A 23,913-nucleotide genomic window follows, 5' to 3' on the forward strand; every position below is an offset into this window, starting at 1 on the left:
GGAGGAACAACGCTACGCAAATGGCTCCTAAAATTATTCGTCGATATAATAAATACCGGAGTAGTACCAGCGGAATGGAAGGAAAGTCTCCTGCTACCGATACTTAAAAAGGGAGACTCGAGAAATCCTGAAAATTATAGAGGCATTAGTCTGATGAATAGTACATTAAAATTGTTAAGGGCAGTCATAAAAAATAAAATCGAGGAAAAAGGGAACATGGCAGATGAACAACAAGGCTTCCGGAAGAACCGTAGGGTGAAGCGAAATGACATCTTAAATTTATTACAAGCTGAACAAATAGACCATCAGATAATAAGGACAATTAATGAAATTAACAAGACCAGAGTTATTATGCCAACAGGGGAAACAGAATGCATAGAACTAAAAGGAGGAATCCGCCAAGGAGACTCGCTCAGCCCATTGTTATTCAATATGGTGATGAATCAAATAATTCACGAAGTAAGAAAACGACACGGATACCACATGGGAGCGCATAAAATCACGATACTATGCTATGCCGATGATGCAGTACTAATTGCTGATAACGAAGATAACCTACAAAGGCAGCTCCACACCTTCAATATCACAGCAAACAAACTTAATATGAGAATATCAGTAGAAAAAACTAAATGTATAGTGATCAGTAAAGAGCCGCGTAGATGCAAACTAGAAATAGACGACCAAATTGTAGAACAAACAATGAAATTCAATTACCTAGGAGTAGAGATCACTAGTGACAGGGATATAAGAACAGATACCACAAGGCAAGCATCAAAAGCGGCAAGAGTAAGTGGTTGCCTCCGAGAAACCATATGGAGAAACAAATATCTGACCACGGAAAGCAAAATGAAAGTATACAAGACAACAGTAAGACCAACCCTAACATATGCAGCGGAGACAAGGACCGATACAAGAAAGACGAAACAACAATATCGAAATGAAAGTATTAAGATCAATAGCGGGCATATCATTAAGAGACAGACAAACCAACAGAAGTATACGCGAACAATGCAAAATTCAAAATATTAATAGGTGGATAAAAACAAGAAAAAAAACTGGAACGAACATGTAAACCGAATGGGACCAGATATATTAGCGAACATCTGTAAAAACAACAAGCCGTATAACAGAAGACCCGTTGGAAGGCCGCCAAAAAGGTGGAAAGATAATGTACAGTCAACAACGACTGAAACAGAATAAGAGGCAGACAAACAGGAGTAATCCTAGTCGCGCGAAGAAGAAGAGTTCGTGAACAGCGAATATTTTCATTTTTTCAGGTATGTTTCTCCGACGAATCAACATTCCAGATTTTGGTGGACAGAAGTGCATTCGTCCGACGACGCCCTGGGGAGCAGTTCCATCCAGATTGCATTGTGGAGAGGGTTAAACATCCGGTTAGTGTCATGGTGTGGTCTGTAATCTCGGCCAAGGGTATGGGACGCTTATACATCGTGGAAGGGACAATGAGACAGGACCAGTATAGCGAATACTTAAAACTCGGCTACTTCCCCAGCGCAAAAAATGGTTCCCTGGTCAAAAAAATTACATTTTTATGCACGATTCTTCTTCACTGTCCAAAGAAAATATAGCAGTTCTACCCTGGCCGGGAAACTCACCTGACAAGAACCCCCATAGAGAATATGTGGGAGTTAACCAAACGGGAGATCGCCAAAGATGTTATTACAACGAAGCGGCAGTTGATTGAAGCTCTTATTAAAGAATGGCATCATAACCCAAAATTAAAACACAATGCAGAAGTTTGTATTGAGAGCATTCCCCGACGTGTAGAAGCTGTAATTGCAGCAAAGGATGGCATCACTAAATATTGAAATTAGTGATTTTATGTAACAATTTTTTTTTACGAAAAAAATAAATGATTTTACTAACAGAACTCATTGTTTTTGTGACCTTAATACTACACTTTTTTATACAAAAAAATAGATGCAACCCTTAAAGCCAACAACTTGCTAAAAAAATTCAGTTAAACTAGAAAATTAAGAAATCTTACTGTCCCTAATAATTTGGCCACCCACTTTATATATCTTCATCAACGGCCGTCATTAGTGATCAATGGCAGTCTCAACAGCTACAAGACGCTCAAGGACTAAGGCCTATGTGATACCAATGCCAAATCAAGAAGCTGCTACCGTTGCAGAGGTACTTGTTAAAGACTTCTTCAGCCGATTTAGTAGGTATTCTCTTGGAGATCCACTCCGGCCAAGGGCGAAATTTCGAGTTAACCCTTTTCCAAGACGTTTGCAAATTGATTGGTGTCAATAAGATCGGAAGTACACCCCTGCATCATCAATCAGATAGAGTGGTCGAGAGGATGAACCGAACGATGGATAAACACCTGTCTAAAGTTGTTTTCGAACATCAAAGAGATTGGGACCAGCACATTAATTTATTCCTAATAGCCTACCGCTCGGTCGTGAATGAAACCACAGGCCAGACTCCAACCTGCCTGATATTGGGTCGTGAAGTTCGTTTGCCCTGCGACCTAGAGTTTGGCTGCAGACCTTCCGAAGAACATGTTGCAATAGAAGAATATGTCGACCGCCTGAAGTTAGGAATAACAACATTCATGAACTGGTCCGACAACACATCCAGTTAGCCAGTGACAGAATGAAAGATCAATATGATTCTCGATGCAATAGTGAAAGCTATGAAGTAGGTGATCTTGTTTATCTTTATAATCCATAACGTCGTCGAGGACACGAACACTTCAACATGAGATTAAAGATGACCGGCGACCAGACTGTAAGGAATTTATGTCAAATTACGGAGAAATAAAGAGTGTTCGATTCGGCGTGACCACAGAAGTTCAACAGGATCTTTTTAGTGTCCTGGAAAACGTCTTTCTAGCCCACTGTGTTGCCCAAGACCTCGAGATGACTAAAGGAATCTCTTCCGTATTAAATAAGAAGTTCGGTCGCTTGGACGAGTTGAAAAATCAGCAGCCTAAAATTGGAAGAGTACTGCTATTAGAAGATGGTCCTCGATCTTTGCTGTATATGGTGACCAAGAAGTCTTATACAGACAGGGCAAGATACGAGAACATATGCCGTGCTTTAACTAATTTGAAGAAAATCGTGTGCAATTATGACATCAAGAATTTGGCCTTACCAAAGATAGGCCATGCACTAGAAAATCTGGATTGGAAGATTGTCAGAAGCATACTTGAAGTGATCTTCCGAGAAACCGGCGTACGAATTACTGTCTGTTGCATTAACTCGAAGATATCGTGTTCTTCAAAGGCAGTAGACTGTTATTTGGGTTTATGCAGAGCTGGAGGGTCGTAAATTCTGTCATCCTGGGCCTACATAGAGAGTTGCTGATCGGGACCCTCAGATCTAAGAGGGGAGCAGTGTAACGAACAAGCTAATTTCGACGTACCCCATATAACGATTGCATCTCTCAGAACGATGATCCGTGTTCGAGAATCTTTAAGATAGATATGCTACAGATCGAGCCGTTCATACCAGCGAGAATAGAGATGGACTATTCCAGCTTATTCTAGTAAATTAAGATTTCCTTATTTAAGGAGCGCTGTTGTTAGTTTTAGTTAGTTGATAAGATATTACTATACTGTAAGCTTGCTACAATTTATTTGGGAGATATCCAACTATGACGTTTTTCGGCGCATGAGTAAACAAAAGAATTACTAAGGATAATCAAAGAAAGAAAAATACAATATTTGGGTCATGTGTTTAGAGGTGAAAGATATGAATTACTTCAAATCATATTGAAAGGTAAAGTACAGGGCAAAAATTGGTAGGAAAATGCCAGAACTTGTGGCTAAATGACCTGAGGAGATGGTTTGACCACTCATCCGCAGAAATCTTTCGTGCAGCAGTTTCCAAAGCTACAATTGCCATTTGGATCGCCAACCTTCGAAGGTAGACGGCACAATAAAAAGAAAGTAATTTAATGAACGTTTTTGTGGCTAATAGCTCTTTTTTGGCAGAATTGTATTAACTAATCTCCTTTTTTCTTACATTTCCCTAGTCTCTGATCTTCTACTATTATTCCAACTCTCCCTCTACTAACTTACTCTAACTCTTACTCACTTAAGTCTAATATAACTTTATTACATAATTAGTACTGTAAATGTTTGTATATTAATGCTGAATGTACTTACACAGGTAATATCTCAAACATAATCATTGTATGCAGAGTTGACTAATTTTACACACATCACAATGGCATTAACATTTTTTTGAAAATTTAATATCTTACATTCATATTATTTTTAGTTTTAATTCAAAATTATAGTCACCATTTAAATTATTGCATTATTCAGGTAAGATTGTTCAGCTCGCCTGATGTTCAATCTACGAGAGGGAGTGAAATACAGAGGATTCGAAGATTCTTCACACAGGTACAAAAGAATCATCCATTCGATTTTTTTTATTTGTTCCTAACGTTTCGTCTGCAAATGTGGCATAAAGGCGAAGTGGGAGCGAACGTAGATGCGACCTTGTATCCTACCAGTAACCGAAACAAATAATTACTCTTTGTTTTCTGTCTCTCGAGGATAATTGTTACCAGTTACTTGTCTATGCTTAGCGAAATAAAAATAAGTGCTAATCTCATTAAAATACTTTTATTACGATACACATAAAAATTATAAATCAATCTCTCCTAAATACAACTGTTTATCACTAGACCCAGAAAGGATAATCGGTTCATTGGGGTGAAATTTCACATCATTTACGCTACCGTTGTGTCCAGGAAGTTTATAAATTATTCTTCTAGATGTGGTATCCCAAATATAAACAAATCTATCTGCAGACCCGCAGGTAATCTTCGAACCGTCGGGGGACCATGCACATCTGAAAATAACAACAAAACTCTTAATATAGATACAATTCTATCTTTTTTTTTTTTGTTTTTCTTATTACGAAAATTTAATCTTGTGATTCAATAATAATTTCTAGTTTTTTCTCAACCTTTCTTTCTTATATTTTGAAGGATGTACATAATCGTAACAGATCTAGTGTACATTGAAAAATATACATAAAGAACAACATACCTCAGTAAATTTTTCTCAAAATTATGTTGATGGCCATTAAAAATTTTCAAACATCTCTCTACAGGTGCGTATGGTCTAACATCCCATATTCTTAAAGAATTATCCATTGAGTTACTTAGAAGATATGATCCGTCAGCACTTAATGACAAACCGGTGATCGTGTCTGTATGACCTCTTAGACAATATAAAAGTTCATATGTACGCATGTCCCAAACCTAAAATACAATTATTTTAAAAACTAAATTTGTATATTAAATCTTATAAAGTGTGTAAAGCATTGCCAACGAATATAGACACATATGCGTCTATATTCAGAACAGAAGATCTTAAAAAAGTTGCAAAAGTCGACACATCTCGAGAAATGATCATCTTGTGAGACTTAAACAGCTGGAAAAAACACCATAACGCAGTTATAGGTCAATTGGTACCAGACAATATTATGCGAACAAAATGAAATGAAAATTGCCAATGGATTTTTTTACACGAATACACATGGACGCAAAATACGAGACGGTTAAAATCAATCATAGACAAAAGACAAATATGATTGTACAAGATGTAAGAGTATTGAGAGGAGCTACCTGTGGAAGCGATCATCACTTATTAAAAGCTAAGATCACATTTGGAGTAAATAAACCTAAAGAAGAAGAAGGAAATGAAAGGGAGAAAGTAATACAGAAGAGGTATAACCTAATCAGCTTAGAACAAGAACGCGTGAGAGAATTATACAGAAATAGATTAAATCAAAAGTTGGAAAATAAACAATTTACTAATAATGAAGAACATTACACTCACATAAAAAGGTGTCTCCAGGAGGCAGCAACAAAAGCCATTGGATACCAAATCACAAATCAAAGAAAACTTCCATATTGGTTTGACGAAGAAATTGAAAAAGAAATAAAGAAGAAAAGAGACCAATATCAAAAATTCTTAAATACAAAGAATATAACGAATAAAATAATCTACAAGGAGTTTCAAGCTAAAGTACGAAAAATGATATGTCGGAAGAAAATGAAGCATGGCAACAAAAGTGTAACATGATAAATTCACATCTAGGAGAACGAAGAAACACAGAAAGTTGGAGAGTCTTAAAATCTTTACGACAAGATAAGAAGAGAGACATAGTGTCAACAATAACAATGGATGACTGGGACCAATATTTTGAGAAACTTCTAAGGAAAGATAGACCACAATTTAAAGACAGCAACTAAACACAAAATATAAATATTTTAACTTCGCCCATACGAATAACAACGAAAGAAGTGGAAGATGTATGTAGATCTCTAAAAAATAACAAAGCACCGGGTCCAGGTAACATCCTTGCAGAGTTAATTAAACACTGTACAACCAAACTATATACAAATTTAGCCAAACTGTTCCAAAACTGCATTAATGGAATGACAACCCCAGAGGAGTGGAAGACATCATTCATATCCACTATACACAAAAAAGGCAGAAGGGATTAATGTGACAATTACAGAGGCATTGCCGTGACAAACTCGGTCAGTCGAATATACGGAAAAGTAATTAAAAACAGAATAGAAAGCGAATATAAAGACTTAGAGGCTGAGAAACAGGCAGGGTTTAGGGCAGGTAGATCTACTGTTGACCATTTGTTTTGCATTACACAGATTATTGAAAAGAAAATAGCCGTTAATCAAGAAGTACATTTATTGTATGTAGACTTACGAAAGGCTTATGATAGCGTACCACATTATAAATTATGGGAAGCGGTAGAGAAAACAAACATAAGAATGAATTTAATAAATGCGACGAAGGAACTGTACGCTAATGCTAACTCAAAGGTAAAGGTTGGAAATAATCTGTCAAGTGGATTCCAAATGAATAAAGGCCTTAAGCAGGGCTGCTGTCTCTCCCCGACATTATTTAAAATTTATCTAGAACAGGCTCTAAAACTGTGGAAGCGCAAATGTAGAAATATGGGAATGCCGATTAACAACAATAGCATATACACAGAGACATAGAAGAAGACTTATGAATGAATCGAGAGGAGTGGCAACTGGGTATCGGCAGACGTAGGAGAACGTTTTAAACCGATCTATATACAGGGTGGTCCTTAAGTAATTGTACAAAAAGATACCGTAGATTCTACACTTTAAAATATTACGATTTAAGCCAAATTGCTTTAATAAAATGTTGATATTAAGAAAGATACAGGGTGTTAAAGTAAAAATTTAAAATTTTAATTTTCACTATAACTTTTATGTTTGTGAACATTTATGTATCAAAATTCATAACTAAGTACTATTGAACATCATAAATTATAATTTGATGCATGCTTTAATGTAGCTAATAGAGGGCGCCACATATGCCACATATGTGGCATACATTTACACTTAATTTTTTTGCTCTTTAAGTTACCGGTGTTTGTGATATAAAATATTAAAGATAATTTATTTTTACAAAAAAAAACGTACACTTGTTAATAACTTTAAAACTCAACAGTTTTCGAGATAACCGCATTTTACAAATCGACTGCATAATTCAGATTTAATGCAATTACTACAAGCAACGAAAGAAAATTAGACAAAAACATTCTGAATTTTGGTATAAAATGCCTTTAATAAAGTTAATAGTTAACGAAATATTAAATAACATAAATATATTAGCAGGATACAATAGTAGGATTTGTAGGATTTGACAAAATAACAGAATAATTGGATTTTACATCAAACATTTTACGTTTTGTATTAAATTAAAGTCATAATCAAAATATTTTATTTATAAACCAAATTTAGAAATAGTTAAACTAAATAACATTAAACTTTTTGTCAAAGTAAGTGTTCGATATGTCCACCATTTTCTTTAATTCATTTGTCAATACATTCCATAAAAGATCGTCTCATATCAAATAGCATCATTGGTTCTAAAGAAACTGCTGCAGTATTTATAATAAGTATTATAAGTATAATAATAAGTATTCTTTTGGGATTTTTATGCATTAAGTAATTATATTAATATCTCACCACATGACCCAAGGAATATGACTACCACGAACAATCCAACATTCAGGAAAGTTGTATTTAAGTATGTTCTCGCTGCCCTCTCTCTATAATGTGGTGGTGTACCATCTTGCATAAACCACATATTTCGCCTTAAGTTTGATGACAATTCTTCCAATAAATCAAATAAAATCATTTTATAAAAAATGTAAATAAATCTCACCATTCAAATTACAAGGTAATTCGCATGTCCGTAAAAAATAATTAACAATTGTTCCAAACCATACGTTTATTTAAAATTCATGTTTAAAATGCATATCGTATGGTTTGGTACCATTTGTAATTATTTTTTATGGACATGCGAATTACCTTGTAATTTGAATGATGAGATTTATTTACATTTTTTATAAAATGATTTTATTGATTGGTACACCACCACATTATAGAGAAAAGTGCAGTGAGAACATAATTAAATACAACTTTCCTAAACGTTGGATTGTTCGTGGTAGTCATATTCCTTAGTCATGTGGTGAGATATTAATATAATTATTTAATTCATAAAATTTCCAAACGAATACTTTATTATTATATTATGTTTATTATATATTATACTTATAATACTTATTATAAATACTGCAGCAGTTTCTTTAGAACCAATGATGCTATTTAATATGAGACGATCTTTTATGGAATGTATTGACAAATGAATTAAAGAAAATGGTGGACATATCGAACACTTACTTTGACAAAAAGTTTAATGTTATTAAGTTTAACTATTTCTTAATTTGGTTTATTAATAAAATATTTTTATTATGACTTTAATTTAATACAAAACGTAAAATGTTTGTTGTAAAATTCAATTATTCTGTTATTTTGTCAAATCCTACTATACTATCCTGCTAATATATTTATTTTATTTAATATTTCGTTAACTATTAACTTTAATGAAGGCATTTTATACCAAAATTCAGAAGTATTGATGTTTTTGTCTACTTTTCTTTCGTTGCCTGGAGTAATTGCGTTAAATCTGAATTATGTAGTTGATTTGTAAAATGCGAATATCTCGAAAACTGTTGAGTTTTAAAGTTATTAACAAGTATACCTTTTTTTTGGTAAAATATTGTATCTTTAATATTTTTTATTACAGACACCGGTAACTTAAAAAGCAAAAAAGTTAAGTGCAAATGTATGCCACATATGTGGCATATGTGGCGCCCTCTATCAGCTACATTAAAGTATTCATCAGATTATAATTTCTGATGATCAATAGTACCCAGTTATGAATTTTTATACATAAATGTTCACAAACATGAAAGTTAGAGTGAAAATTAAAATTTTTAATTTCCACTTTAACACCCTGTATCTTTCTTAATATCAACATTTTATTAAAGCAACTTGACTTAAATAGCAATATTTTAAAGTGTAGAATCTATGGTTTCTTTTTGTACAATTACTTAAGGACCACCCTGTATAGATCTGTAGTATCGTATAAGCCACGGTTAAAATTCAGTGCAGGTAAGATAGGTAATGCATTTCTTACGGGAGAACGGATAACCACGTTGCCGGTTTGCCCCGAGCAGCGTATCAGGACCGAATTTAAGAATCATAGCACTAGAATATACGCGCACACAACAATTGCCTACGGTTGTATAAAAGACTATCATTATTGTTTTAACTAAAGCATGATTCAATCATCGATGTATAAAATAAGAGAGTTACATTGTCTGAACTAAACAATAACAGGAAGAAAAATACTATGAAAAAAGTAAAATATATCAAAAACTTATTGTCGATAGCTTATCTATATTTATCAATTTTCAATAGCTTAATTGTAAACACATTCTTTGCGAAATAAAGATCATTATAAGTCATTAGGAGAAGCGAATCAGTTTTAATCCCCATTGTCCATGCAAAGCAAACATGTCTCTTTGTCGATTTCGGTACTGGAAATTAGACCAAAAACTTGTTGGCAAAAACTATGAAAGCTCAGTTCTATTTCATTTTCGCAAGCGGATGAAAGTACCTACATCATGGAGCCGTTGCAAGTATCTGTCGTGAATTTCAAACAGGGTATGACTCTTAGTGTGCAAGTAAAACGTGTGGTGTTAAATGTATTGAACTATCATCTGAATTTAAAAAATGGTGACAGCTTGACTATTACTGTGAAAAAAGTTTCGAAAATGTGAGGTGTCAATGTTTGCAAAATTTATGACATCCGCGAAGAGGCCCAGCAAGGCGAACTGAAATCGGTACAAAAAGGAAGAAAAACAGTTTCCAGTCCAATTCACGTGAGAACACTTATGATGAGGGAGTGAAATCTCGAATAAGGAAAATTGTCCGTGATTTTTTTTTTTGGAAAACATACCACCAACCGTCGACAGCATAATGAACAGAGTGAAGGATGATGAGGACCTACCAGCTTTTTCAAAAACCACATTTCATAGGCTACTAAATTACATGGGTTTTGAATATGGTAAAAAAGGTCGAGATTCGATAATGATGGAAAGACAAAATACCATATCCTGGAGAGACAAGTACCTCAGACAAATAAAAACATTGAGGAAGAAGGATAATATAAACCTTGTTTATACCGATGAGTCTTGGACTAACGTCGGTGCTTGTCAAAAAGGAATGGAGCCTTCATAAAAGGGCTTTCTACTGGACTGAAAGCTCCAACCCAAAGAGGTACTCGGTTTGTTCTTCTTCATGCTGGAAGCGAAACTGGTTTTTGTGGCATGGGCCGAATTAACTTTCTTGGCCAAGAAAGGAACCGCTGATTACCACGACGAAATGGAAAGACAACGAAAACGTCGTTTTGGATAAAGCGTTAAACCACTCCCGCAAATTTGATTTTACGAAAAAATTGGGGAACAAAAGGCAAATCGGATTGACTAATCGAAAAAAACATTTTCTTCGAGGAAGATTACCTAAAAAGTGAATTACTAGATACTGAGGCCGCATTTAGAAACGAGTACAAAATTGAAACAATTGCGGAAAATATGGCGTTAAGATTTTGAGACTGCCGCTTTACCATTGCGAGCTGAACCCGATTGAGATGGTGTGGAGTCAAGTGAAAAGGTATGTGGCTTCAAACAACGTCAATTAAAATAAAATGTTTGATAAAAGAAGCTTACCAACGAGTATCTAAAGAGCAGTGGCATAATTATGTGACGTCAAGAAAGTAGAAGAAAAAATGTTTGCGGAGGACCATTTGCAGACAAATTTTGAACCGGTGATAATGAATATAGGAGATAATTCAGACGATGAGGACGATTTAGATATGGATTGCGATTAGTATTAATTAACGAGAAATACCTCAGATTTTATGCTCATTTGTTTTTCAGTACTGTACGTACAGTACATTTCAGTTATGATCTTGTGTATTTTATGTATATATATATATATATATATATATATATATATATATATATATATATATATATATATATATATATATATATATATATATATATATATATATATATTTATTGTGTCGTATAGGGTAAACTACTGTCGTATATATGTATATAAGTATTTACGAGGTACTAGATATTTTATGTATACAGGCATTTTTTATAGAATTAATTTGTTTTTTTTTTGTTTATTCTGTTATTAATGAGTAAAGATTTTTGAAACGAAGCGCGTGCAGTCCAGATTTCTCATTCTATTACCAATCTACCACACACCTACCACTATACCGACATAAGCGGCATCGCTGCGCGCCGTACGACCAACACTGCATTCTAACTGTGCCTTCTACTGTAGTAGATTAGCAGACTAAAAAAAATGCATATTTTCAAAAAAAATTCTCAGCTCCCGTATCAACTATAGCACGAACATGATTTTTTTTTTTAGATATTATTTTATCTTTGAGTTAAACAAAAAACTTTTTTGTTTTTAGTTCCGAAGAATAGCCCGTTTTCTAGAGGGCGCCTAAGTTAACATCTCAAAAAAAGGTGTCCGCCACTAATTCTCACGACTGATACTACAAAAAAAGATGTCCGATGGCGGAAACTAATTCTCAGGATTGATACATCTCGAACAAAAAATTTCCAACAGGATTAATGAAAGAAAGCGTCCTTGCAAGACAATTAATCACTTTTAATCGAAAATTAAAATCAAAAAACAAAATAGCGGACACTTGAAGAAAAACTTTTAAAAAATCGATTTTTTTTACCAATTTTTGCATGTCAAAATTAATTTTTTGCCTTTTTGTTTCTAAAAAGTGGTTAATTGTCTTGTAAGGGCACTTTCTTTAAGTAATTCCGTTGGAAGTTTTTGTTTCAGATGTGCCAATCCTGAGAATTAGTGTCCACCATAGGACACATTTTTTGAGACGTTACCTGAGGCGGCCTCTAGAAAACCCTCTAGCGCCCTCTTTTTAATTCATTAGAACTAAAAAAAATTATTGTTTAATTCAAAAATAAAATAATATTTAAAAATCATGTTTGATTCTAATATTTGATGTTCGTAACTAATAAAGGAGCTGAGAAATTTTTTTTTGGAAATATGCATTTTTTAGCTTTTTAATCTGTACTAGTACCTTAAGAAATATTAAAAAATAATGAGAGTGAATCATAATTTATTTTCACAGCAATAATTATTTATGAACATGTATGATTAATGGTTTTCAGACTTAAGTTTTGGCTTATTATAGAAATATTAATAATAAATATGACATCTACAGCAGCCGCACTAAATATGATAGTCGCTAGCACCTATTTTGAACACAAGAACATACACAAGGTAACCTGGACCTCTTCCGATGGGAGAACAACGAATCAGATTGATCACATCTTAATAGATTCAAGACATGGAACAAACGTAATAAACTGCAGAAGTTATAGAGGCGTAAACATAGACTCAGATCATTGCCTAGTGATCTCAACATTGAGGGCTAGAATTTCAAACACCAGTAAAGAAAATAAAATGGATAGAAAAAAAATGGAATGTGCAAAAGCTGTGAGATGCGACAATTGCGAGCAGTACTCGGAAAACATCACCAACAGGCTAAGGAATCAAAATGTAAATGAAGAAGGCCAGACAGATACAGACTACTACTGGACCAGAATAAAGCAATACATTAAAGCAGAAGCGAAAGATGAAATAGGAACAGAAATTAGTGCCCGTAAAAATCATTGGTTTGACGATGAATGCAAGAATGCTACAAAAGAAAAAAATGAAGCCTACAGAAACATGCTTACTCGACGAACTAGAACAACTGTAGAGAATTACCAGACAAAGAGAAGAGAGGAAAAGAGGATACACAAAAGAAAAAAACGAAACCACTTAAATAAGGAACTTAAATATATAGAAAACCTCAACAGAGAGAAAGAATTCAGAGCATTCTATAAGAAAGTTAACATCAACAGAAAAGAATTCAAGGCAACCACAAGATAATGCAGAACTCAGAATGGCGACCTATTAACAACAAGGAAAGATGTATTGAATAGATGGGTGGAATAGTATAACCAAGCACTTAATATAGAGGAAGAAGAAAAAACCTGGAAGACGAAAGAGATGAGATAAGGGAAACAGACGAGAGGAAGGAGGAACCACCAACGATTCTTGAAATTAAAGATGCAGTTAAAAAACTAGCCAGAAAAAATCACCCAGAATAAATAATGTCCCAGATGAACTATATAAAAAAGGTGACAACGATACCATAATGGCATTATAGCAGCTTATAAAAGAAATAGGGACACAGAAATCCTTCCCCAATGATTGGAATACTTTGCACCATACACAAAAAAGGAGATATCTTTGAATGCTCTAACTAAAGAGGAATTACGCTTCTAAATGCAGCATATAAAATACTTTCCACAGTACTATGTCAACATATGGCACCATATGCAGAACGAATAGTAGAAAAATACCAGGCTAGTTTCAGAGTTGGTAAATCAACAATTTATCAGATTGCAACCCTGAAACAAATTTTAGAAAAAACACTCGAATATGGCATTGACACTTATCACATATTTATAGACTACAAAGCAGCCTACGACTCTGAGAATAGAAGAGAAATGTTCAAAGCAATGAAAGAGCTAGGAATACCAAATCATTTTGTAAATTTAACAAAATTAACTCTTGAAAAAGTTGAATATAGAGTACAAATTCAGGGGGAACTGTCTGAACCTTTTAAAACAAATAACGGACTGTGCCAGGGAGACCCTCTCCCCTGTATACTGGCTTCAATCTGGCTCTGGGAAAAGTAATATGTATGTCACTCATGACAACCATTGGTTGAATATATAATAAACCAGTACAAGGATTTGCTGATGATATCAATATTGTTGGGAGAACAGAAAACGCTGTACGAGAAGCGTATGTAGCATTAAAAGAAACAGCTACAAAAATGGGTTTAATAATAAACACCAACAATACGAAATATATGAACATAAGCACGCAACCACAAATCCTACGACCACTTGTTATAGAAAACGACGTCATTGAAGCAGAGAACGAATTTGTATACCTGGGAGCGCTCCTTAACACTGAAAATAATACTATTGCAGAGATCAACCGCAGAATTTGCACAGCCAACAGATGCTATTTTGGGCTTAATCTCCTCCCTATATCCACAATTACTCTACAAAACAATAATACGTCCAGTCCTAACACATGGTTCAGAGACCTGGACTCTAAAAAAAAGTAATGAAAACATATTAGGATGTTTCTAAATAAACATACTAAGGCGAATTTATGGAGCAGTGAATGAGAATGAGTGTGCAGAAGACGACACAACTTCTAACTTTATAGAATATACCAGGAACCAGATATTGTAAAACATATTAAGATAGGACGTCTAAGGTGGATAGGGGATGTAATGCGGATGGAACAAAATGACCCAGCTAGAAAAACGCTCCTTGAAGGACCCATTGGCCAGAGAAGAAGAGGAAGACCCAGAACAAGGTTTCTTGATAACATTGATGAAGACATGAGAAATTCTTGATGAGCCTAGGACCCACGAAGGGTTGTAAAGTCAGAATGATGATGATAATAATAAATAAATGCATATAATTTTTAAATTCGTTATTGTTAATTTTAGTGAATACTGTAATAAATCGGATTTAAACTCCACATATATTTTTTTAAAGAGAGATTATAGCCTAAGAAAAATATTAATAAGTTTTGATTAAATCGATTCCTGCTATTTTCTGCTATTCTTGAAATTTTCTCTATAAATATCTGCTTGCTGTTATTGCCTAGTTTAAATTATTAAAGAATAGGGAATTTAAACAGTAGTAAAAGTAAAGGGCAGAAAAACATATTTTTTACATGAGAGATACGGTTTGTAACTCAGAATTGTGATGATATCTAATTTATTATGCCTCTACAAACTCACCCTTATTTCATTATCAATTCCTCCACTAAATATTTCTTCCGTTGTATCGCTAAAACAGACAGCAGTGGTCTGATAGGGAGTATTTATTGAAAACACATTTTGTTTTTTCCTTGTATCCCAAACTTTCACTGTATTATCATCTCCTCCAGAACACATCAGTTGTGGACCCCTTCTTGCACCTTGTACACAATTAACAAAAGTGGTATGTCCTTTGTATTTCTTTATTCTTTGAGAGGTAGCTACATCCCAAAGACCTAAAGTCTGATCTGTGCTAGATGTAAAAATTTGTGATCCATCTGTGTTAAAGTGCATTTCCGTTATAGCTCCTGTATGGCCAGTCAGAACTGATATATTTTCACATTCTCCATATACTGCCCATAGAACTTAAAATAATTAAAAATAAGCACAAATTATATAAGTAAATCAACGTAAATTTAATATACAGATAACGACATTGTTTTGTTGACCATAGGAATTAAGATTTATTGCAACCCCATCTCTAGAGTATATTTATTATAATGCTCTAAAACTAATTTTTTGGTTATTTTTTAGCCTTAATAGCAATTTAAAATTAAATAAGTAAGTAAATAAGTAATATGCTTTGTCACTGAAAATTGTACAAATTTTATGGACAAAGCTTATTACAATAAGACAAGAAAGAAGAAAAACAAATCAGAATAAGAATCGTTTGTACTTTTAAATAAAAAAAAAACAATAAAATTCTTCCAAACTTAAATACATAAAAAACATAACATAAAAAAATAACATAAAAAAATACTACCTAATTAAGAACCTACAAACTTCGTAAAATGTACCTAACAAAAAATAAAAATTAGGAAAGCAGATTAATGAATTAAGGGCTCAAATATTCCACCTCCTTGTGCTAAACAGTAACCAAATCTGTCATACAGATTTCTCCTCATATTTTGGAGTAGGGCTGGTGTAATGCTTGCAGGGAAATGTAGTATTTTTGCCCTTAATTCGACTAGGTTTGTGGCCCTTTCAAACTAATGCCTATAAATGTTTTCTTTGAGAAAACTCCAAAAAAAGAAATCGTTAGGCGCTAAGTCACAGGATCTAGCGGGCCATTTACTTGTACCACGTGTACTTATCAGTCGATCAGGAAACGCTAGATTGAGGAAGTCAATAGTTGCTCTAGAGTTGTGGGCCGAACACCCATTCTGTTGGAAAAAAAACCTCCTGAAAATTAACGGGAAGGCGTCGAACTGCCGGAATGATCTCATTCTGTAAAAGTTGTAAATATTTGGGCCCGTTTAGGTTTCCATCGACAACAAATGGACCGACAATATGGTCACCTAACATCCCAGTCCAAACATTTAACTTTTGCGGATGCTGCGTTCGCACTGCAACACTGAGGTGCTTATTTTTTCGAGAATAATACCTTGCAACGGATGGATTGTGTTTTTTATGTAATGAAAATGAAGATTCGTGAGAAAATAAAATATTTTTTAAAAGGTGTACATTTTTATTCTGTTTATCTAACATAAATTCACAAAACTCCATCCGACTAAAGTTATCTGCCGGAAACAGTTCTTGTGTTGGTTGTATCTTAAAACAGTGATACCTGTTCCTTTTGAGAACTCGCTGGACAGTTCGTGAAATGAATATAGAGGTGAAAACGTGTAACATACCACAGCGATTGCCATTGTGTAGTATGGTCAATAAAACAATGTCGTGATCTGTATACATGTAAGTATGAAAAGTATAAATAATGCACACTTTTATTTTTATTATTAGTAGTCAACTATATTTTATGATATAAAACATAGTTGACGAATGTTTTATATACTTTTATATGTTTATAGATTAGTAATTAGGAAAGATTATATGGATTTCTTATACCTTCAAATTTATATTATTCTTTAATACCTATATATTGATTGTAGGCTTCTAGTATTAATATTTATTTATTTATTTTCAATGGGCTGCTGCCCAATAAGATTAACAATGTTTACAATGTATACAATCCAACAAGAGAGAGCTGGCGGGTGAGCTGCGCGAAAATAGAAAATGAATTATTCTAATCTAAGAGAGATAGGAGAGGTACTTAATAGCGGGTGTCACAAATGCGTAGTTGCCGTATCAAAAATTTAGTTGGGATCTGAAAATTTCGTTAGTAGATATAAGTTGTATACTTACCATATTATTATGTTAGACAATTGATGCAAAAGTTTTGACCAATTTTTGAATTAAATTTCGTTATTTTCAAATAGGTTCAGTTAATTTCAGTTTTCCAAATAAAGTTTTTGTAATCTCTAACTACTTCCCGAGTTTGTGATAGAAAGCGAGGTCGTCCCCGCACACACACAGTCGGCGAAACTCCTCAGCCACACCACATACCCCCTCGTGCCTACGGAATGTCACTGTCTGGTCTTCTATTACACTTAGTCCATCTTACGTAAATTTCGAATCATTACTCTTAGTCGCTACATAGTTCGTCACACGAAAGATCATTGTCCGAGCAATCACTCGGATAGTCGTCAGAATCCTCACCCAAGTTGATTAATATTTGATCAAAAACGACATCGAATTGTGGTTCCTTTGTCACAAAATTAACCTCATCACAAACTTTTTTCCATTCTTCTGCAGGAAATTTGTCAAAAAACTCATCGCATAATTCGGTGACGTCATTTAATTTTAAAGCTAAAACTTTTTTTGATCAAACAAAATTTTACCATACCAGTTCAATTGGATTTAGATCCGGATGATAAGGAGGCAGTCTTAATACCTCGTGTCCAAAACTTCTAATCACAGAATCAATGTAATTTAATTGATTCGTAGAGATCTATCCGAAGCATATCCTCGGTGTACGGTATATTTCGTTTTCTAACCCACATTTGCATATCTGCTTTTCGAGATGCCGAAGTTGGAAGTTTATCCTTTCGTTTGTTGTGGTACGGTGCATTCTCCAACACAATAACGCTGTTAGAAGGTAAATTTAGCAACAATTTTTCCGTAAGCCACTTGTGATAGTTTTCATAATTCATATCGTCGTGGTAGTCTCCAGTTTTAGATTGGGATTTCCATCTGAGATACGAATCTTTGACGAATCCGTCCTCAGTTCCAGCAGCAACAATGATTAATCTCTGTCCTTTTGATACTGGCTGCCTCAAACCGTCGGAACTGTTATCACTCCAATTATATTCTTAAATAATCTGAGTGCAAGTATGTCTCATCCGTAAAAACAATTGTTCGCTTTTGGCTGCGAAATTGTTTAATTTTTCTAAGATAATCGAGTCTTAATTTCCATATTTCATGTTTTTCCAGTAAAATATGTCGAATATTTTTTCTTTTTCTCCAACGAAATCCTAAGTTGTGAATCTCTTTTCGAAGAGTTTCTCTGCTTCCGGTGTACTGCAATTCTTCCACAATTTTTTGATGCAATCTTTTAATTGACGGCAGCATTTTCTCCTGAATATGGAAGTTTATTATAAATCGACGTAACAAGCCTTCGTCAACTACATCCATTTTTAGTTTGAAAACTCTGTGCTTTTTTGTAGACGGATAATTTAACAGATTTCTGCTGGTGCAAGCTTTATCTGTTACCCGACCTTCCATGACTATTCGTTGAACTGATCTTAAGCTTATGCCTGAAAGAAAGCAATTTTTTATTGGACCAGAAAAAAGCTGAAAATATCACAAATATATGCCGTTTATTTTAGTTTTTATAAAAGTAAAATTTTTGGTAACTATATACCTTGTGGCAACTAAAATGTAAAAAAATGCTCTATACAGCAAGTTATGAAATAAAAAAATCTACTTTATGGAAATGATATTTGTAATATAAGATCACGGTACTTTCATACAATAGTTACAGTTATCCATAAAAAGGAACATTTTAAAAGCCATATACAGCATAACATTGTAACACGTAGTATAACAAATGAATTGTTGAGAATACCTAAGTCTAATAAAAATGTACATGCAAGATTTGCATATCATCTAGCCTCAAAAGCTTACAATTTATTTCGCCTTACTATTAGGAATATTAAAAACTATAAAAACTTTTCACTTCAATCTAAACTATTCATAAATGATAACTATAACTCAATTATAAAAATTTCGAATTGATGATTTTACTTTTATTTAAAACTAAAAAATCAATCATTTACGTATTAAAGTATTCACTTAAAATAACAATTATATTATCAATGATAGTGAACTGTAAATTACTAATTAACCGATCCATTGTTTACTTATTATTTACTGGTAAACTAATGCACTGTAATTTTTTATTTATTTATTGATTGTAATTTTATTGAATGTAACTTAACTTAAATTAAATTATTTAAATCTGAATTTATTTTGAGAATGAGTATTATAATTACCCGTTAAGTGAGCTACACGTTCTTGTATCTTTACTAACTAAAACTTTATCTGCGTTAGCTTCTTCCGTTAAATCTTAAAAACATTGAAAATCTCTTCCTTGAGATACCAAAGGTTTGCCCATTAATACACTCCGTGTATTAATATAATCCTGTGTATTACTAAATACACAGAGTAATCCCTTCCACTTTTCAATTTGTTCTACATGCAACCTGCCAGCTCTCGCTTGTCGGATTGTACAATAAAACAAAATAAAATATAAATATCACAAACTTAATCACGTAATTTAGTTTTACATATCAAAATGATGATTACCTATTCCACAGCCACTCAAATAAACACATGCCTGAGACCAGAAACGAATTCGGCCTTCAGTGCAAAAAAATCTAGATCTGGGTGAATATTTGCCCATCTTAGTGCTCGAGATAAAAAATTATTATATGCATAGTTGGTTCTGTAAAGAGGAACATAAAAAGTTTGGTTTAATCATGTTCTACAGAGAGGTACATGCAGACCAACCTTCTCAAGTGGCTGAGGACACAAGACTGTAGAATTAATTATGCCATAAAGCATCTTTGTATCTTTAATTAATCGTCGATCATACAATGAGAGAATACCAAGTTGAGTTTCAATTTGATCATAATTTACTTGATTTAATTTAAAAGGTATACCCTGTTTATATGCTACATATTTCAAGAACTTGTGTTGAACTGTCTCAATTTTTGATATGTAAATATTATAAGATGGAGACCATACACAAGAACAATACTTTAGATGGGGTCTGACTAAAGAACAATATAGTAATTTAATCACTTCAATATTCTGAAAGTCTCTAGTGAATCTTTTTATAAAGCCAAGCATTTGTAAACACTTGGAAATTATTGACATATAATATGATTCAAATAAAAGTTTAGAGTCTAAATTAAGTAACAGATCACAAATTTCAGTAACCCAGTCAACAAGAATGTTCTAATATTAGAATTATATTCCATTGGGTCTCAAATTCAACCTTATTCAAAGATAGATTAAAAATGTGAAAAAGAGGTCTGGAATATAAAACAACAATTCTTAAGAAAGGTGGGAGGCAATCCATCAGGACCAGGACTCTTATTCACATCCAGTTCTGATAATTTTAAATAAATATCAGATATAGTTATATTGAAACCAGTTAAGTTAGTATGACCAAGCCAAGGTGAGTCACTGGGTATGTCACATATTTGAGTGGAATAGACTGTAGAAAAATATTCTGCAAAAAGATTTACAATATCTGATCCATGAATGGATTCAACACCACCATAACTCAACACAGCGGACAAGAAAGGTTTTCCCCTCTGTGAATTCAAAAATGACCAAAATCCCCTGAAATTATTTCATAGTGATAATTTTGTTAAATAAATATGATTTCTGTAGCTTTCAGCTTTTAACAATTTACAGTGGGCCTCAGCTGAGAAAAAGTGTGATAATACAGAAGTGATTTAGATAAAAGATATTTTTTGTGAGCTTTTTAGGGGGATAAATAATTCTATAGCTAAGTGAACTATATCATAAAAAATATTCACAATTTGATTTAGTAGCCTTCCTAAAAATTATTTATTCCAACAGAACTGTGACAAAAAATCAGTTATTTTCACATAGTCAGCTGACTTAAAATCCCTATAGAAACCATTTGCTGGGAAGATCCACTTCAAGAATTTTGTCTATTAAATTATTGTTTCTAGGAATAATTTTCCATAGAAATCTTTCCATTAAGCATTTCTGTCTTAATGTCAGAGGTGGTTAGCATCATTCAACCATTCAATTGGAATTTGGTGTATGCATCATGGCTCCAATACATTTTCTAAACTTTTAATATAATTAAACATTTAATATAAGAGTGGAGCAATATTAGGGCCTGCTCCCTGTACAACCATTTACAAGACCAAACAAGTCTGGGAAACTTATAAAAATTATTATTAATATCTTACTTATAAACTAATAGAATATTTTCACAAGTATTTATACAATAATAATCAAAATTTACACTATGAAATTTCATGGAAATTTGGATTTGGATTATTTTTCTATTGGGAGTCTTATGGGTCAAAAAAAAAATATTCACAATCACAATATGAAGTTTTTATACCAAATAGTTATATGGTTTTGAAGTGTTGCTATTTCATCTTATTTTCTGTATATAACATAAAGATTTGAATAATTTTTTTTAATTTTTAAAAAATTGTTTAAACAATTATTTTTAAAAACTATAAAAAATTTAAATCTTTGTTTTTACACAACATATTAACAAATCCGGATTTAAAGAAAACATTATTGAATTTTATTTAATGACAAGAAGTATTCTAAGCAAAAATGTGCATGATTTGTAAAAATATTTATACACTTTTATTTAAACTTACATATTTTTCTGTCGAAACCTGTGGAAGCTAGATATTGACCATCTGGATGAAAATCTACACTAAAAATTTCTCCCTCATGCCCTTCTAATTGCATAATAGGTGCAAATAAGTTTGAAGTTCTTGGTGCAGTCTAAAAAATAAGAGTTGTTTGAACAGTAAAGTATAATTCTATTGTGTTAATTTAAGCCAATTGGCATGGGCACTGGAGGAGAAGTGCAATTGCACCCCTTAGCCTGGAAAGAAAGTACATAGCTATACATGTATATTTCTATATTTTATATTGGTTAATAGTATGTGTAGATGCAAATGCACCTTCCTGAAAATAATTCTGCTGACACCTATGCCAATGGGAGATCATCAAGACAAATTTCAAACATTGGTGAGTATTTCATACCCTCTAACAAAGCACTTTCCATATTAATTAGTGCTAAAGCTATTTTAGAATTTTGCAAATATGTTTTTATTCTATTTAATATCTTTCTGCAAATTCTTTGGTACCAGGAATAAGCAAAATTAAAAGGAAGAGCTTACAGACATTAGAAATAATTATCTGAGAATCATAGTAAAATTTAACAACAAAAAGACATTGTTAAGGCGAATAATAAATATTCAAAAAATTAAATATCTAGGAGAGAGCTCAAATGTGATGTGATATGTCTCACTTCACCATCATTATAAAGCCTGTAATGTCAAATGCTGAAAATAGGGCTCTCTGTCTCTCAGTATTGGGTTAGTGAAAGTCCTTATTACAGTATTCAGTAAATTTGCTAAAAACGTAGATGCTCAGTGTGGTGTTTTACCAGTTTGAATAATCATATTTTCTTAAGAAGTTAAATCAGGAAGTAATTTTTAATCCCAGAATTAGATGGCCTTCCCTTTGAGCAAAGGTATCAAACATATTTTCAGCATGATGGCTGTTCATGCTAAGAAACACATACAATGTTATTATGAATTTAGAAATAACACAGAGAAAAGTTTTGAAGTTGGTGGAGGCTCTGTAGAAGACTTGTAAGTATGAAGTGAATACATTTTGTGATTGAGCATACTAGAACAACTTCAATTTATAATGAAATGCCATAACCCCATAGTAATTTGATTTAAATATTAAACTTAAATAAATAAATATTTGATTTCACCATCAGAGCTTCTACCCAGTCACTCTGATGAATCCTGCTAGGATGAAACACATATAAGCAAATAGTAGAGGCACTATAGATGAAATTAAATCTTAACTGTCTTTTCTATACCCATAGTAATTATTTAATAATTGATTAAATAATATTAATAACTTACTGCTTGAAGAACTGAAGTATTTTTATTTTTCTGTGCGATTTCATTTCGTTGTTTTTTAGCAACAGGAACAAGAGCAGTATCATCTGCACGGCGTTTATTCTCAATGACCATTGTGTTTAATAAATTTTAACTATATTCTAAATATTAACATTAATAAACCAAAGAATATAGCAAACGTTTGTTTTGTGTACATCAAATCTTAGGTTAAGTGTCAGGGTTCGTGTGTGGTTCGTGTTCCATTCCACTCCACTCCACTGTTAAAGTTAAAAAGTTAGGCGACGGATTGTTCGTTGTGACTTGTGACAGAACTAACTTACAATTTCGAACGCAACTGTTTGTGTGTCTCTGTCTGAATATTTATAATACCACAATACCATTTTGATTATGATACCATTGCCACAGTATATTTTTTAGCACTAAACTTTTTCAAAATTTCAAATACAATATATTGTATATTTCGTAGGCCATAGGCGGAGGTGTTCAAAAGATTCAATAAATTAACAGTCAATTTTAGACTTTGTTACCATGTAGGGTAAA

At 33.0% G+C, this 23,913-nt stretch overlaps 1 protein-coding gene across 1 annotated transcript; it reads right to left on the reverse strand.

The window, feature by feature from the left end:
* Positions 1–4,590: 4,590 nt before the first annotated feature.
* Positions 4,591–23,627, reverse strand: LOC140443725 (U5 small nuclear ribonucleoprotein 40 kDa protein). Its single transcript, XM_072535114.1, has 5 exons — positions 23,377–23,627; positions 22,084–22,213; positions 15,344–15,726; positions 5,036–5,250; positions 4,591–4,835 (listed from the first exon to the last, which is right to left on the reverse strand). The coding sequence occupies exons 1-5, from the start codon at positions 23,485–23,487 to the stop codon at positions 4,628–4,630; spliced, it is 1,047 nt and encodes a 348-aa protein (XP_072391215.1). The 5' UTR covers positions 23,488–23,627; the 3' UTR covers positions 4,591–4,627.
* Positions 23,628–23,913: the final 286 nt, after the last annotated feature.

The sequence above is a fragment of the Diabrotica undecimpunctata genome, chromosome 6 (assembly GCF_040954645.1).
Source record: "Diabrotica undecimpunctata isolate CICGRU chromosome 6, icDiaUnde3, whole genome shotgun sequence".
In the NCBI taxonomy this organism is placed as follows: domain Eukaryota; kingdom Metazoa; phylum Arthropoda; class Insecta; order Coleoptera; family Chrysomelidae; genus Diabrotica; species Diabrotica undecimpunctata.